At 39.8% G+C, this 16,305-nt stretch overlaps 2 protein-coding genes across 2 annotated transcripts; both read right to left on the bottom strand.

Annotated features, from left to right (window-relative positions):
* Window positions 1-439: 439 nt before the first annotated feature.
* Window positions 440-4,994, bottom strand: sft2d2a (SFT2 domain containing 2a). The gene is given in 9 exon segments (XM_061737063.1): window positions 440-1,142; window positions 1,218-1,247; window positions 1,343-1,401; window positions 1,504-1,539; window positions 3,236-3,317; window positions 4,383-4,468; window positions 4,630-4,698; window positions 4,700-4,720; window positions 4,809-4,994. Coding segments are annotated over 9 exon segments (489 nt in total). The 5' UTR covers window positions 4,875-4,994; the 3' UTR covers window positions 440-1,102.
* A 1,320-nt stretch (window positions 4,995-6,314) lies between these two features.
* Window positions 6,315-14,429, bottom strand: tmem45a (transmembrane protein 45a). Its single transcript, XM_061737062.1, has 6 exons — window positions 14,233-14,429; window positions 12,346-12,553; window positions 12,027-12,239; window positions 8,178-8,362; window positions 7,955-8,097; window positions 6,315-7,842 (listed from the first exon to the last, which is right to left on the bottom strand). The coding sequence occupies exons 2-6, from the start codon at window positions 12,539-12,541 to the stop codon at window positions 7,746-7,748; spliced, it is 834 nt and encodes a 277-aa protein (XP_061593046.1). The 5' UTR covers window positions 12,542-12,553; window positions 14,233-14,429; the 3' UTR covers window positions 6,315-7,745.
* Between the last annotated feature and the right edge of the window lie 1,876 nt (window positions 14,430-16,305).

The following is a 16,305-nucleotide window of genomic DNA, read 5'->3' as shown; positions in this document are numbered from 1 at the left end:
TGGCCCATTTAACATCTGAATGGGACAAATACAGGCAGATGAGACTTTCAGACCATCTCAATGCAACTCTCCTTAAATAGATATTTTACATGGCAAACATTTCTACTTTTTTTTTTTAAAGAAGGTATTTTAAGATTCTTCAGGTGATATTAAATAAGTCTATTGCATATTTCCAATTAACTTAACAGAAAACTGTGCAAGCCAGACAGCTCAATAGTGCAGCAGTTTTTAACTTAACCCCCATTAAACAATTCATATTAAATAAAAGAAATAAAGGCATCACAATTAATAATAATAAATTGTATTTATAGAGCGCATTTTCACCTGAAGAACAAGTCTCAAAGCGCTTACAATAAAGATTAGAAAAAAAGAAAAATAGAAAAGAAAAATAAAAGAGAAAATATAAAAAAAATAAAAAAATAAATAAATAAAATTTCACATTCAATTTAATTACAATTCACAATTTATTTACCATTTGTCCTAAGTATCGATTCACTGGGTGTGTTTTAGTCAAATGAGACATTTTGAGCACACTGACAATAGAGCAAACGTGCAACTGATGTGAAAAGAAGGAAAAGCCCCCCAAAACTTGGACAAAATGTTGCACCACTGGTCGAAACTGCTGCTTTGCAGCACATCTATCGTATATTTCTGATAAGCAAACATTGTGTAGTTATTTCTATTAATTATCTAAGGCTAAACTATTTGTTTGAGATGATACAAATATTTAAAAGACATTCGAATAAATGTGTACAGGTTCTTAAAACACATTAAACCTTAAACTTTCATATACTTAGTGATGAATGACATGTGTTAATTTACAATAGCTTTAATACATTAATTTATTACAGATATTTACAGAAATTACACAAACGCCAAGGCTATTAACATTTTGTTAAAAACTTAATCGTTAGATAAGCTACAAATTCAACAAGCAGAGACATCATTTAAGTAATAAAAAGGGTGTAAATGTGCTTTTTCCACCCGTTAAAAAGAGTATTCAGTAGACCCACAAGCAGGTTGTTTTAGCAACCTCCATAAAGACCTGCCCCTTTCTTTAAAAATACTTCATCCAGTCTGAGGCTCCGCCCCAACGCAGGGCTCACTTCAGGCACATAGCCACCATCTTCAGGATAGCCTCCCTGCAACATAATTCACATCAATCAGCCAAGCAAACCGGACAATTATGGAGAAAATTTGAATGAAAGATGACCTACCTCACACACGGGATGTATGACAGGCTGTACCTACAAAGAGGCAAAACAGGTTTCAAGTAGCAGCTATTTCAGGTCTGTAAGCAATCATTTATATCATTTATAGTGGAAGCAGAGCAGGGTCTCACCAGGTAAAAGACAAGACTTGTAAAATACAGAATAACAAAGCAAGTCCAAAGTTTTTCCACTGAAATAAAAATCAAAGTAGTGAAAAACTAACTTGGTACATACATACTGCAAATCAATTGTCACAATCAGAGTTAATTCAGTTGCACTGAAGCTCACTCACCCAGAAGGCTGCACAGAGGGTCAACACGAGGCAGGTCTGGAGACACGTGAGGAACAAATGGTTAAAAAATGAGGGTTTGAAAATGGAAAACGAGTGAATATTAATCACTTCCACCAAAAAAAAGAAAATCATGCTAATAAGCCATTGCTGTATTCATTAAAATTCATGAATATTTTCTAGTTTTACCAATGTGAATACAGATGTAGGAGGTGCCTGCACAAGTTTCTCCCCATCATACTATTATTTATCCAACAAATATTAAAGGTATTAGAATAATGAAAAATCGTGCATGTGGGCAATAGCAAGTATCCCCTTATTGCTTCTAAAGGATTTAAGACCTCTACGTAACCTTTAACTTACAGACCTCTATTAGACCAGATGTAAGGCTTAGCACAATGCCAAGAGGGAAAGATGTAGTGTGAATCAATTTTGAGAGTTAAAACCATTTCCAAACAATTCTGAGAAAGATTATTCATAAGGGGAAAGAATTAGAGACAAATAGAGTCCCCAGCACTGGACATCTCACATCATTTACCCCAATGCCAGACAGTGCAGGAGCTGCTTCTCAAAACCTGCAAACCTGGATGAGCTTGTACAGTGTACGTTCATGACGACACAATTAGACTGAACAGTTTGTTTGGGAGGGTTGACAGGAAAAAACTTCCTCTGTCTAAAAACAACATGGAATCAGTACTGGGGATGGGAAAACTCCACCTAAATCTTGGTCTTGGTAAGGCAACAGTATAAAGATCTGAAACAAACCAGAATACATACCCCTGAATGGAAGAAAAATAAAAATAAAAGTAAGCAATGGTTTACCCCAGTCAAGTCAAAGTCCAGACATCAAACCAACTACAATGCTCTGGATGTATTGTAGTAGGTTTGCTTTCAAAACCCATCAACAGAACACCAAAGCCAAGATCAACACTCGCAACAACATCCTGCACAAACTGGTAAACTCAAAGTGGGGTGCTGATACATCAACCATCCGTGCAACGGCCCTGGCCCTGTACTTCTCCACAGCCAACACCAGTCCCATGCCTCTATATGCCCTAGCTGCCATAATTTAACAATCAATAGAGCTCAGATAACACACATTTAAAAATGTTCACAATCTGTATAATCAAGATTAAAACCCTGGGTTGAGTGTGACCACACAAGGATATTCTGAGTAATGTTGTCCTAGAGTTTTCCCATATTTCAGGTAATCAAATGTTAAGTTTAAATCTGTGGATCAAAATAAATATATTTTAGTTTTATACTTACTTTATTTGATACTTTTAGTCACCTTGTTTTCATTCAGGTAACACAGTATATCTTCTTTATTCAAAAACGTTCACCATTGTAATTATCAAAACAGAGACCTCGGGAGCTTTATTTAACGACTGCAAAACTGCAACCTTTAAAAAATGTCCAGTTGACATTCCTTAGAAGTTTAAAGAGGCTTTCAACTTTGGGAAATCTTCAGGGAACTTTCCCCGAGGACTCCATGAAGTTACAGGGATGTTTTATGATTATACCCTCACACGTGTTTTTCCTTGTATATTTTACTCAAATACGGTCTTGAATACAGATCTATTGTAAAAAAGCAACTGATGCAACTTGTTCTCCATTTTTGTATACTTTTTATAAGAGATATCCTTCCTTAACTTTTCCTGAGGAGAGTTAAAAACAGTGAGAGGTTGAACAGAAAGCCTCCTGACTGGAGCATGTATGATACTTGTGCTCTTACAAGCATAAGCGCGGTGGCCAGGGCTCTCGTCTTGTCACACATCCTCTTCAGCTGCTTCAACGGGCCCATTAGAAACATCGTGCTATTGGGCAGGAAGGAAAAAGTAAAAGTAAATGATTCCTTATATGATTTTAAAGTCCATAATTGATGTGCACAAGCATACCACATCTATGATAAAAGATTTCTCACATAAAAGAAGGTCTGTGGTAAAATAAAACCATCAGCATCTTCCTCAGCTGCTTTCAGAGATATCTCTTGTTACATGCAGGACTTTGCAGCTGCATATAATAGCTCCATAGCTGCTGGTGGGGCAGGCTACAAGACAAGTCACTATAAACACTACTGGGTAAGGAATACGATTAGCTGTAAATGTACCACAGATTTTTAGACATATAAACAAGCACATCAAAAGGAACCTGTATAACTTAAAGGAATTTTAGAGAGTTTAGCCGACCTATAGGTTCTTATAGATCGAAAACTTAATTACTGACCAAAATAATGTAAACCAGGCAGTTTTGAGCTGGAATTGAATGTGTGTTTGCAGGGAAATTGCAATAATGTACACACAGGGGGACAACAGAGCTAAAAATAAATAGTTACCTATTTTATTTTATTGATTTGTTTTAATTGGGGCTTTGCTTCCATAGGACTGTATCCGCACCGACTGTTTTATATTCCTTTTATAAACAGGCAAGTGGATATGCCTGCATAAACACTCCTTTTAATAGACATTGTGTATAAATTGACCGTTATTTGTCTGCAGGGACCCTTACATCAAAACCTAGGTGGAAGTAGACTTCAGGGTCTTGTCAGAGGCTTAAAATAGCCTTTTATTTTGACATAACCCCCTGTGCTAAAATTTTGCTCCAAATGTTGTAACTGTTGTAACACAGAATTGCCTCGATTCATATTGGTTTGTTGCCTAATGAATATTTACACCCCTTCTGATCTAAAATCCAAACCTGGGATTATTTAAACTCGTTATGTAAATGTTCCTTTAAATTATGTCTCAGATCTGCATATCTGTGGTGATTCAATATGGGATTTACACTCACACATTCTCAGGGTTTTTTGTTGTTGTTATTGTTTAGTTGTTTTTTTTTTTTTTTCAAATAATGATTTTGTAAATGGTGGTTTTTAAACTTACCTGCAAAGCGCACATAAGTTTCCAAAAGTGTAAAAGACAATGAAGAGAGTGATGCCAATCTTGGGGAGGAAGAGACAACACACTCCCTGCAAGACACAGGTGACAGCAGCCCGGGTTCAACATAACATTCCTGGGAGCCAGAAAAACCAGTGCGGCCACATCGCTCTTCCTTAAAGAGCAGAGCGGCCGAAAGGGACAGAAAAATAAATGTAAATTGTAAATTGTTATATACCATGGTTATAATTACCAAAATGGTGCAGGCGGCCCCCACAACGAAGCAGGCGATGAAGCCCTTCAGGCGCGTCCCCCAGCCTATAGGTGGAGGCTTCATTTACAGTCTGACAAAAATAAAAGTCTAATGAATATGTTTGTGCTCCTGGTGAAGTCACAGTTTTGATAATGAAACTTTGTATTGTTGTTTTTTACCTCTAAAATGGTTCGGTCATCCCTTCGCGCTTCCTCGCCGCTTAAAACAGATTTTAATTTATCCATCTCCGAGGAGCTTGCGAGTCGCCTGACTGGGTAAGAAATGTGCTGGTTTCCTTGAGCTGAAACTTTGCCGGGTTTGCTCACATCTACGTGGACGGATAACAACGTCACATTGTTGCGGGGAGTGAGCCGGGTTAGTCAGTAAAGCCTGAATTATGGGTCTGCGTTAAATCGACGCAGAGCCTACGGCCTACGGCGACGCGCACCGTACGGTGCAGGTCGCCGCGTACCCTACGCCGTAGGCTCTGCGTTGGTGTAACGCGGACCATAAATCAGCCTTTACTCACCTGGCCAGGTGTGTGATTGAGCTGAGTGGAGCAGCAGCAAGGAGGTCTCACTCTGCTTTGTTTATGCAGCCTGAATATGAATTCAAGTTAGAAATATTTAAAATTCCAGGTATCTTTAAGTATTTTGTTCTGGATAAATCCCATGGCTGTGATTTCAGATATAATGTATAAATAAAAAAATCCTTAAACTTTTATACTCTCAGAGTGACCAAACATGTGCAATATATAAATCTCTTTAATATTCATGCTGCCTCACTCTGCTGCACCCTCTCACTTTTTATTTCTTTGTACAAATTAATTTTTTTATCTTGTATTCTCTGCATAATTCTTGTCTGAAATTGTAAATAGGTCATACTTATTCTCACTACCTCAAACTGCTGCACCTTAAAATGTTTATAATTTTGTACATAGAAATTCCACATTTGTCTATTGTTCATTTGTTTATTTAACACCTTTAACACCATAGAGAGCGAAACTACCGGAGTCAAATTCCTTGTTGGACATTGTTCGAACCTGGCCAATAAAGCTGATTCTGATTCTGATAAAATAATATATTAAGAATATGACTCATTTTAAACTCTGTCTGTTGATGTTTTTCAGACAACATTACTCACTTCAGGTGTGATGCTTTGTCCAATTTAACGATACATTGATTTTTTTTGGTGCCATATTTTTAGGGGTCAAGTCTTTACTTCCTATCATCCATCCATCCTCTTTTATTTTACCCACTCTGTGAGCATGTTCTAAAAAAACAAACAAACTAAATAACTTGTGATCTTAGGTGTGGTTTGTGTTAAGTTACTAGGAGGAAAAGGTTTATCCAGAAACAGCGTGGCTTAGGCTGGTAAAGTTACATATATGTAAACCTAAATAAAACACAGCACATCAACTCAAAGATCTCATACCAGCTGACAGGCACGGCGGTGGAGATGTGATGATGTGGTTTCATTTCATCGCCACTGGACTTGGGGAGGTTGCCGTCACTGAGTGGACCGTGAGCTCTTCTTGTGTACCGGGATCAACCAGACTTTGTGTGAAGCCATTTGTCACACAGCTAAGGCTTGACCAAAACTGGACTGTGCAATAAGACCCTGTGTTCCCAATCACGGCAGCAACCTGCCATACGTGTGGCTGAAAAGGTAAGGTTTCATGTTTTTGGGATGGCCCAATCAAAGCCCAAACCTCAGCCTCATTGGTTTATTGATTTACTGAGGAACCAGATTCAGCATTACACCTTTGTTAGTGGTAGACGTCCATCAATATAACATGATATTTCAGTATCTGGTGATCTGGTATGACCCACTTGTGCAGGGACAACTTCCTTATCAAAAAACAAAGACAAACAATCATAATAAATATACACTAACATGCTGGACACCAACTTTTAGCTCAACTTCAATTTTAAGCATCCATCTTATAGAGGTTTACATGTTTTTGTTGCTCAGAGATATAACATTTTCCAAAAAATAGAGGTGTAATATTTCGGCTCCCTTGTTTAAATAGGGTTTCTTCGTCTACATTCAAGACTTGAAGATGTGACACCGCTTCAGGTTACATTAATACAGAAGTTTAGCAAAAGATGATGACCAACTGTGACGTCAAGAGAGCATGCCGCTCTCTGCTGGGATTGCTACGTGATGCATGCATACACTTTACACATGTTCTCATTACATAACAAATAATGTGCGAGTAATTGTGCATTTTCAATGAGAAACAGTATTCAACAGTCTTGAGCTCTGCATTGTGTAGATTATACCATATTTATATCGATCAACAAAAGTAAAACATTTACATCATTTTAATAAAGCTCTAACTTAGATTAGACCTTACTTTATATAGTGAAACAAAAAAGCCATATAAACTATGTAAAAGGCACACTTCAAGTAGTATTGTTAATACTGCACCAACAATGTTTGTTTTTCACCACTGAACAACACGATGTCTGAACAACAAAGGTTTTGACGAGCCAAATGTAAAGCATCTGATTCACAAAAAGCGTAACTTTATGTGCAAAAATAATAACAGAGATAAAATGAATATATATACGAAACGTATCATGTTACTTTTAAAATAAATAGCTAGTAAGGCTGAGGGGGTGTGGGGGGTCACAGCTGATTAAAGGCAGGGTAAGGGATTTCTGGATAATGTCACATCAGTTGATATTTTACACTCAGTTTTTCTCTCAAGCCTCTCGTCTTAGTGCTTCATGTGTGCAAGCATGAACTTCAACCCTCCCCTGGTGGTATTTGTTATGTTTAGTGGGGCAGGCTGCCCCTGCTCTGATTGTTTCCACTTTATGAAGCCAAGACTGTGTTGGATTTTTATTAAACTGTGTATTCTTAAGATTGGCAGCTAGTGGATGGAGACAAATAATGTAACACAAAGTGTTATGGGTTATAAATTACGTAAAATCCCTTACTCTACCTTTAAATTAGGCAGAGGTAGAGATATATTTCCAAGCTAAACCATGTTCATACCCCTGTTTTGTCTTCGTGACTTGGTTCCCATCTTACTGCTGCTGTGGCTGCGAGCACCGTGTCCCTGATTTATGTCAAATATTCACGAGTCATGAGGTGTATAAAAGTCCTCATAAAATCTCATCCTCTGACTCGGCGTCCCGGTCCCTGGCTTTCAGAAGTCCCATTTCCATCGGAGGAGTCCTCTTCAGTCTGGAGCGAACCACACTAAAGAGGAAGCACAACATAAAATCAACCCAAGAGCAGAAGCGCTTTTAGAGGTCCTCAAGTTGTTCTGGGAAAAATCAACATGCACATCTGGTGTGCAGCAGGGTCTCACCAGCTGACGGTGCAATACAAGACGCTGACGACAAGCATGGCGAAGACGAGGTGCCAGGAGTAACACATAGTAATAAACATCATGTTGTTGTGGTCCTTCAGGTCCCACTCGGGTCCGTTGGGAGGGTACAGCACGAAACCAATCTGTTGCCAGAGAGAAGATATTGGTAAGGAGTCTGCATTTTCACTGAAGTACATTTGTGCTCCCCGAGGTTCACATTTACCTCCCAGAACCAGCTTCCCTGCAGGATTGTGAGGGTGCAGCGCAGCAGCTCCAGGAGGATGTTACCCCGATGGAAGACCTCCAGGAAGGCAACGAGAGCCTCACCGAAGACGGCGTAGAGCAGGAGCTGGTGGACGTGGACGTCCAGCATGCTCCTTCCATGCAGGTGGTAGAGGAAAAGGAATCCTACGTAGACAAAGCAAATGAAAGATTGAGGTGGGAAAACTGAAAAAGAGGTGGAGTTAACATGCTGCTCTGTTCGTAAGATTTGTTCAACAGCCAAATGATATGTTAGCAGCATTTTTAATCCAAGGTAAGAGCAAGCATTAATGTAAACTTTATTAAGATTGTTGATCTGCTAAAAAAAAAAAAAAAAAAACCCTACACTTCCATATAAATACTTAGTGTCCACACTCTTATTTATTTACTTAGTGAAGGAAATCCTGGAGGATCCAGGGTCTTGTTAAATACTTTAACAGAAATTAGAGCTTTAAAAAAAATATGTATTACATAAATTACATATCCAATCAAATCAGTTAATCTTAAGGTTCACAATTTTGTTTTAAGTTCACTAAAATACCAATTATGTCAAAAAGATATTTCTATTTTATGGAATAAATTATGATATTTAATAATAATACATTTTATTTATAGAGCGCTTTTAAAAGACCTCAAAGATACTTCACAGACACAAAGATAAAACGTCGAGCCCAAGCTAAAAATTAAAAACCACAGGATAAAAAAGATAAGAGATGAAAGATAATATAAAAAATAAGAAACAAATCACACATTAAAAGCTGTTCTGAAGAGGTGAGTTTTGAGATGCGATTTGACGGTGTAAGTCTGTACAATTGCGGATGTGAGCGGGGAGAGAGTTCCAGAGGGGGGGCAGCTGTGCAGAAGGCTCTGTCGCCCCATTTGCTTCTTCTTTTTGTTTTGCATTTAGCCAGATGTGGCAGGTTATCAGCCAGACTGCATCTCTACCACCACCATCTCAGGAAGGTACTTGTCACGAGCATCTGACAACTCCAGTGTTGGATTAGGTTTATTACATTATCATCTGGCTGACATAGTTGGAACCCTGTCGATTGAATCAAATAAACAGTATAAATAAATGTGCTATTTCTGGAGTGAACACTGCACGTGTAAAAAAAGGAGCGGGGCTGGAAAACTATTTTGCAAGGAATGTGTCTTGTATATGATAGTATGTGTGTGATTGCGTGTCATCTCCCAGCAATGTATTCAATCAAATTTTAAATGGCATTTAAGGCAAACCAAAGAGGATAAATATTAACATCACATTCATAATCCATTTAAAACAGTATATCTCTTATCTTGGGTACATGCTTAATCGGAGAAAAACAAAATGACTCATGCCTGCAGTCAGAAAAAGACACAAATGCCCTCACTAGGAGCTTCACCGTGCTTGATTCCCTCCCGATATGGCTGCAGTCATAGCGCATGTTCATCCACTGGCCTCTGTAGAGTGCGTGGCATGTAATGTTTAGATAGCTGATATCTGATAACAAAGGCACTTCTGGGTTCGGGACCAGTTTTATAGTTTATGGGACCGGTTTTATAGTTTATGGGACCAGTGTTCCCTTAGGGAAAACACCTCCCTCTAGTGGAAGTTTGGAGCTTTGCAGGAATTGTGTACAAAAATAGCTACATAACCCACAGACAGGGAATAAAGAACAAATAACCCTAACAGGGACCCCCCAAAAAATACTTAAAAGTAGTGGAGAGATTATTGAAAACCACAGCTAAATGAATACATAGTAATCTAAAATTGCTGGATGTATGGTTGAAATAATTATCAATGCCTGTATTGATACCTAGTTAAAAATAATGAATCCATCCGTTAAGAGTTTAAATAAAGAGTTCAAAGAGTTAAGAGTTCAAACAGTAGTGACCACATGATTGAAATGAGTCCAGATAACTAAATTAAAGAATAAACAGTTACAGTTAAATAGAGCTAAAACTAATTGGTAGCCATCAAAAGTCATGGATAGTTGACATTAGCTATTTCAAATATATGGATTGATGAATTCAAATAAGTTAAAATGATGGTCAAAATGAATGACCACAGTGAAAATAGATAGCTAAATCAAAAGAATGCAGATCTGCTGAAAGCGCTTAATATAGGCCATTTATATATTGTGGATTTAGTTGGCTTGTGTTTTAAACTGGAACCAATGTAATATCCCCTCCCACCCTCCAACTACAGACTCCTGTCAATTTACTGCTTCAATGGTTCAAATCTTACTTGCAAGATAGGGCCTTTTTTGTGTCAATTGGAAACCATGAGTCTGAGAGAACCAAGATTACATGTGGGGTTCCTCAAGGCTCCATTCTCGGACCGCTTCTATTCAACATCTATATGTTACCCCTAGCTCAGATTATGGAACATCACAACATTTCCTACCATACTTATGCGGATGACACACAGCTCTATATTTCAGTGTCACAGTATCACATGACTACAGTCCCCTACTCTCATTGAGTAACTGTATTCATGAAATCAATGTGTGGATGTGCCAGAATTTTCTCCAGCTAAATGCAGAAAAGACAGAGGTGATCATTTTTGGCCCAAAAAATGAAAGGGAAAAGATCAGCGCTCACTTTGGCTCCATTTTATTGACAGCTACAAATCAAGCCAGAAATCTTGGTATAATTATTGACTCAGACCTGAACTTCAACATCTAAAGCTTTTACCACCTGAAAAACATTGCTAGAATTAAGGGCTTTCTGTCTAAACAAGATATGGAAAAACCTATTCATGCATTCATTTTCAGTAGGTTGGATTATTACAATTGCATCTTTCCAGGCCTTAACAAGAAATCAATCAGGCAGCTGCAGCTGATCCAGCACGCTGCCGTCAGGATCCTTACAAACACCAGGAAACTGGACCACGTTACACCGGTCATGAAATCTCTACACTGGCTTCCAGTGAGTCAAAGGATAGAGTTTAAAATCTTACTGCTGGTTTACAAAGACCTGAATGGTCTTGGACCAAAATCCATGCTTGATCTGTTAGTTCCTATGAAGCTCCCAGACCCCTGAGGTTCATCTGGATCTGGTTTGTTGTTGTTCCCAAGAACCAGAACCAAGCAAGGTGAGGCAGCGTTCAGTTATTCTGCTCCTCACCGGTGGAACAAACTTCCTGTAGACCTGAGGTCTGCTCCAACTGTCAGCTCCTTTAAATCAGGGTTAAAAACATTACTGTTTACTGAAGCGTACTCCTAAATTAAATACTTACCTGCTGGACTCTACTGCCCTTACTTTTTAACAACATGTGCTTTTTATTATTTTACCTCTTTTCTTATCATTTTATTTAATTTTATTTGTTATTTACTGTTTAATTGTGTCTTGCCGCTTTTAATGTTGATGTAAAGCACTTTGAATTACCTTGTGTTGAATTGTGCTATACAAATACATTTGCCTTGCCTTGCCTTGCCTTGCCTTGCTACTAAAAATGCAAAAGTGGAGCTTAAGAGCAAGTGTTTGGTTCCTGGGTTACAGAATAAACTTTGTAGTGCAACATAGCAGAGGGAAACGGAGGTTAACGCAAACATTTCTTCAGAGGAATTGTTTGTTTAGTGAAAACAGAAACATTATTTTTTTCCACATTTCTAGCAATAGATGGCCATAAACATTAAACAACACTGAACTTCAATGGCCAGTTGAGTGGGTAGATAAATGATTGAAAAGGCCAAAGTCTGGCAGATACTCATTCATACTGGGGATTCTAGGTGTTGAACAGGTGAGATCAGACCGGTGACCAGCCTGTCTCACAATAAAACACTGGAGCCACTTAAGTAAATAAAACACACAACGTCAGTGGGCACACCTTCATTGAAGAAAGCGATGGCCAGCATTAACCTGTCCAGTGCCAGCGGCGCCGCCTCGGTGGTGTGGATGACCAGAGACACGGCTGCAGCCAGGCCAAAGAACAGGTACATGGTGGTGTGCTGCCAGTTCATCAGCAGCTCCCAGTGCTTCTCCACAAAGTCGTACAACTGAAACTTCGGCCCGCCTGCTGCAAACTGCTCCCCCAGTATCCCTGCGGAGCACAGCAGATGATGTGTCGGGTTACAATTTACTCAAATTTACTCAAACAATCAAGCATGGTGCATGCAAAGCTTTAGGTCCGGTGGTGACCTGCTTACCAACGAAGGAGAAGAAGAGCACAACGGAGCTCTCAATGATCTCCAGGCGTCGCTGCGAGGATCTGCTGGCCAGACGGGTGGAACCTAAGCTCTTGTTCCTCCGGGTGGCGTGCCAGAGGGAGTACTTTCCTGTCCACCAGATCCCAGCCACAAGGAAGAAGCTCCCGGGGAGAGCATGCCCCTTGAAGCTGCCCATGTCTCACAGCACCTGCCCCGTGGACGGAGACACACAGACTTACAGACCCGCAGGATGTATAAGCTTCATCAGTTCTACTGTTGTAGGGATCAGACCTGGTATCAGGACCAGATCCTTTCACCTTACCGACAAGTAACCAGTAATTACATATAGCTGAAGCATGAAGGTCTATATTTAGCATTTTGGAGGGTTAACAGGAGTGCCTGTAATTTAGTTAAAGAGCGCAATCAGGCGTAATTGGTGTGTTTGTTGGCGACAGCCCCCCAGTTCACTCTGGTAAAGGCTCATCTACCTGGAAAGTCCTGACCACTGAGGCTCGCACCTTTCACAGGTACAAACTGGGCACATGCTTCTTTATATGCACTGTAATAACGAGCGTTTTCATGTTGTGTAAAGGCTCACAGCAGCAACCGACTGCAGGCTCTCTTCTGTAGTGGTGAGCCAGCACTTCTGTTAAAAAAACACTTGATACACATAAATACATAAATAAACAGAAACAGTGGGTAATTATTGCATGGCCTTTACTACTGTATAGCAGTAAAGGCCATGCAATCATTACCTACTGTTTATGTCTACACTTTCGTGCCCTCACGAGAAAACCAGGACGCCTCCCAATAAAATGCAAATCATCCAGATAAAGTACGCTGCTGTCTGAAACTCAGTGTGGATGTGTAATTTTGTTTGATCACTGTGTACACTCCTGATGGGTCCGGTGGAAATACAGTGTAAATAAACATGTTTGACCACAGCCTCCTCAAACATCATAAATATATTATACTCTGGAAAGTGTGACATCAACAGCAGCCACAGAATAAGAACAAGGTGCACGGCTGTGCCCTCTTTTGAGATGGAAATCACACGAGGGGTTTCTACCCGGCAACAAGAGGGCCCGTTTGAAGGAGGGCACTCAATTCAAACAGATTGTTTGAGATGTTAAACTGAGCTCATCTTTGAGTGAGACAGCCGCTCCGAGGGAGGAAAACACTTCAGCAAACACTTGAGCAGACATGCCGGTCATTCCCTTCCTCAGGTCACTCCGGTGCCCCTGGTAGACTCATCAGTCGCCTATTTACTCCCAAATGCAACAACATCTGCACCATCCAGCTTCCAGATACCACACGCCACAATCATTTTTACACTGCTCAGTGAAAATAACATTCACTCAAGTATTTTTCTGAAATATAATTACTTTCTGTTTTGTACGTCAACTTATCGATGTTCCTTTTCTAAAGAAAATTACCTATCTTTGTTTATATTTTACATGAAACAGGGCCGTAGAGGACCCAAAATGTATATGAAGCCAGATTACAAGGCCCCTGGGCCTCATGAAATAAAATAACAGCAATGCATGAAAAAGCTGTTTGCTTTATGTTTTCTTTTGTTTTACATCACATATGCTTCAGGCAGAAATTTGACTTAATTCGTGGTCAGTTTATATTAAAGTGTATTTATTAAGCAGTATACATGTAGCCATTAAAATACATTTTCATGAACAAAGTTGCTGTCTGATTGTACAGGGAGAAAACATCGATGTGAAGACATCTGAGAGATTTTTATGCTCCAGTCTGCAAAATCTATTATTAACATTTTTTAGTGAGGAACAAAAGCCAACAATTGTAATGGTTTAAAGACGTAATTAAAACTTAAAACTAAAACCGTGACTTTAAGAGGGGAAAAAAGGGGGGTCTTACCCAAGTGGGATTGTCTCTGGAGACTCTAGAGATGGAAAAAGTAGTTGGATCTATATTTAAAAAGAAAAATCAAATTGTTTCCCTTTTTCCCATCACACAAATAGCTTTCCCTGTGTGAAAGTAGAGGGATGTCTCCTCTCTTCCTCCGCGCGACACAAAGTAAACATCTGCAGTCCTGCCAGCAGCCTTCAAAGCCAGATCCGTTTCACAAGCCCTTTTTTCACCCCATTCTCCCCCACCAGCGCTTTACAGCTGGCCCGCCCCTCTCCCCCAGATACGCGATCTGATTGGATGACGGGGTGAGGTGGCGTCACAAGCGCGTCCCGTGATTGGCTGGGGCTCACGTCCGTTTCAGGTGTCCACGTGTGCAGTTTCACTCCGCCCGGCTCGGCTCGGCTCGGTCCGGCTCATCCCTCCTCACAGGAAACCGTTACTTTCCGAGGTGCCAGCGGCCGGTCCGCCTCGGGACACACGGCCCGGCACGTAGCTGCGGCTGACGGGAGGCAGGAGCCTCGTCCATCCCTCCACCAGCCCTCTCTACCGCAAAACTTTCACACACAGTGGGGAAAGTTGAGGCTGGTTTATGGTTCCGCGTTACACCAACGCAGGGCCTACGCCGTAGGGTACGCGACGACGCGCACCGTACGGCGTAGGCTCTGCGTCGATTTAACGCGGGACCATAATTTAGGCTTTGTGAGCTCAGCAGTACAGTGTCCTAAAACAATTAAAGACTTATTGTCAGAGGTGTCAAAAGTATTCACATTCATTACTCAGGTAGAAGTATAGATACTAGAGTTTAAAAAGACTCCTGTAGAAGTTGAAGTATCGACTCAAGTTTTTTACTCAAGTAAAAGTATAAAAGTACTGGTTTCAAAACTACTTAAAGTATAAAAGTAAAAGTAATGTAAGGGAGAAAAAGCCATTAAGGACAAAAGCCATTGAAAATGAATGCATCTTAGTATAATGAAAATATATTAAAGAACCATATATGTGTACTATTGAGCATTAACATGTGTTTCAGAGAGCAGCAGATATGATGACTAGTTGCCTATAAGTATTGTAATGGTGCAAAAAGTCAAACTTCAGAGGCATGTTATCATTTATCCTAATGTTTATTGGAATGTACATCCAAGTTTAGTTGCAGGAATCTGAGGGAACGGATGTAAGAACAAAACTGGACAAGAACATCTGAAACAACCACAACCAAATTCACTCTATCCAGATGGAGCAATTTAACTGGATAGTCTTTTTTTAAAGGCCGAAATGAAATAGAGTAACCAGGCTGTTTTTAAAATGTAAGGAGTAAAAAGTACAGATAATTGCGTGAAAATGTAAGGAGTAAAAGTAAAAAGTCGTCTGAAAATTAATTACTCCAGTGAGGTATAGATAACCAAAATTTCTACTTAAGTAAGGTAACGAAGTATTTGTACTTTGTTAATTGACACCTCTGCTTATTGTAAATGACTTGTCTCTCTTAAAACACTCTCTTTAACCTATCACGGTTCTGATCATCGTGCCTGTGTATTCTGTGCAACTGCTGATTATTTGAAAGAAGAAAAAAACAGCATAACTGATATTATCAGTGTGTGTGTTAATCTCCATAAAGAGACTGAAAACTATAGTTTTAAAGGGGACCTATTATGAAAAACACGTTTTTTCTTAACATATCTAAAGTGGTCCCCCCTCAGCCTGCCAACTCAGAGAAGGAGGAAAGCAACCAAATTCTGCAGTGTCTGTACAGCCGCCCGGATGAGCCGTCCAGTGTGATGTGGATCTACGAGCTGTTCAGATTCTGCTCCCGTCGTTACGTAACGAAAATGTGATTTACATAGGTTGGCCTCCGATGCGTGAAACCACGGCTGCGTCCCAAATTCCATACTTCCACCCTAATAAGTAGCAAAAACAGTGAGATTTTTTAGTGGGTCCGAAACATTAGTACAATAGTGCGTAGCCTACTACGGTAATAGTATGCACTATCCATACTCATCCCGGATAAATTTATTAGTGTGGATTGATGGACACTAGCTAAGCAGAAACAATGCAATGCAGCGATGTTTGGTTGCTAAGTGATAC

This window comes from Cololabis saira, chromosome 13, assembly GCF_033807715.1.
Source record: "Cololabis saira isolate AMF1-May2022 chromosome 13, fColSai1.1, whole genome shotgun sequence".
Taxonomy (NCBI): domain Eukaryota; kingdom Metazoa; phylum Chordata; class Actinopteri; order Beloniformes; family Belonidae; genus Cololabis; species Cololabis saira.
The sequence above is the reverse complement of the archived record's forward strand: the minus strand, read 5'-3'. Positions and strand labels throughout refer to the sequence as shown.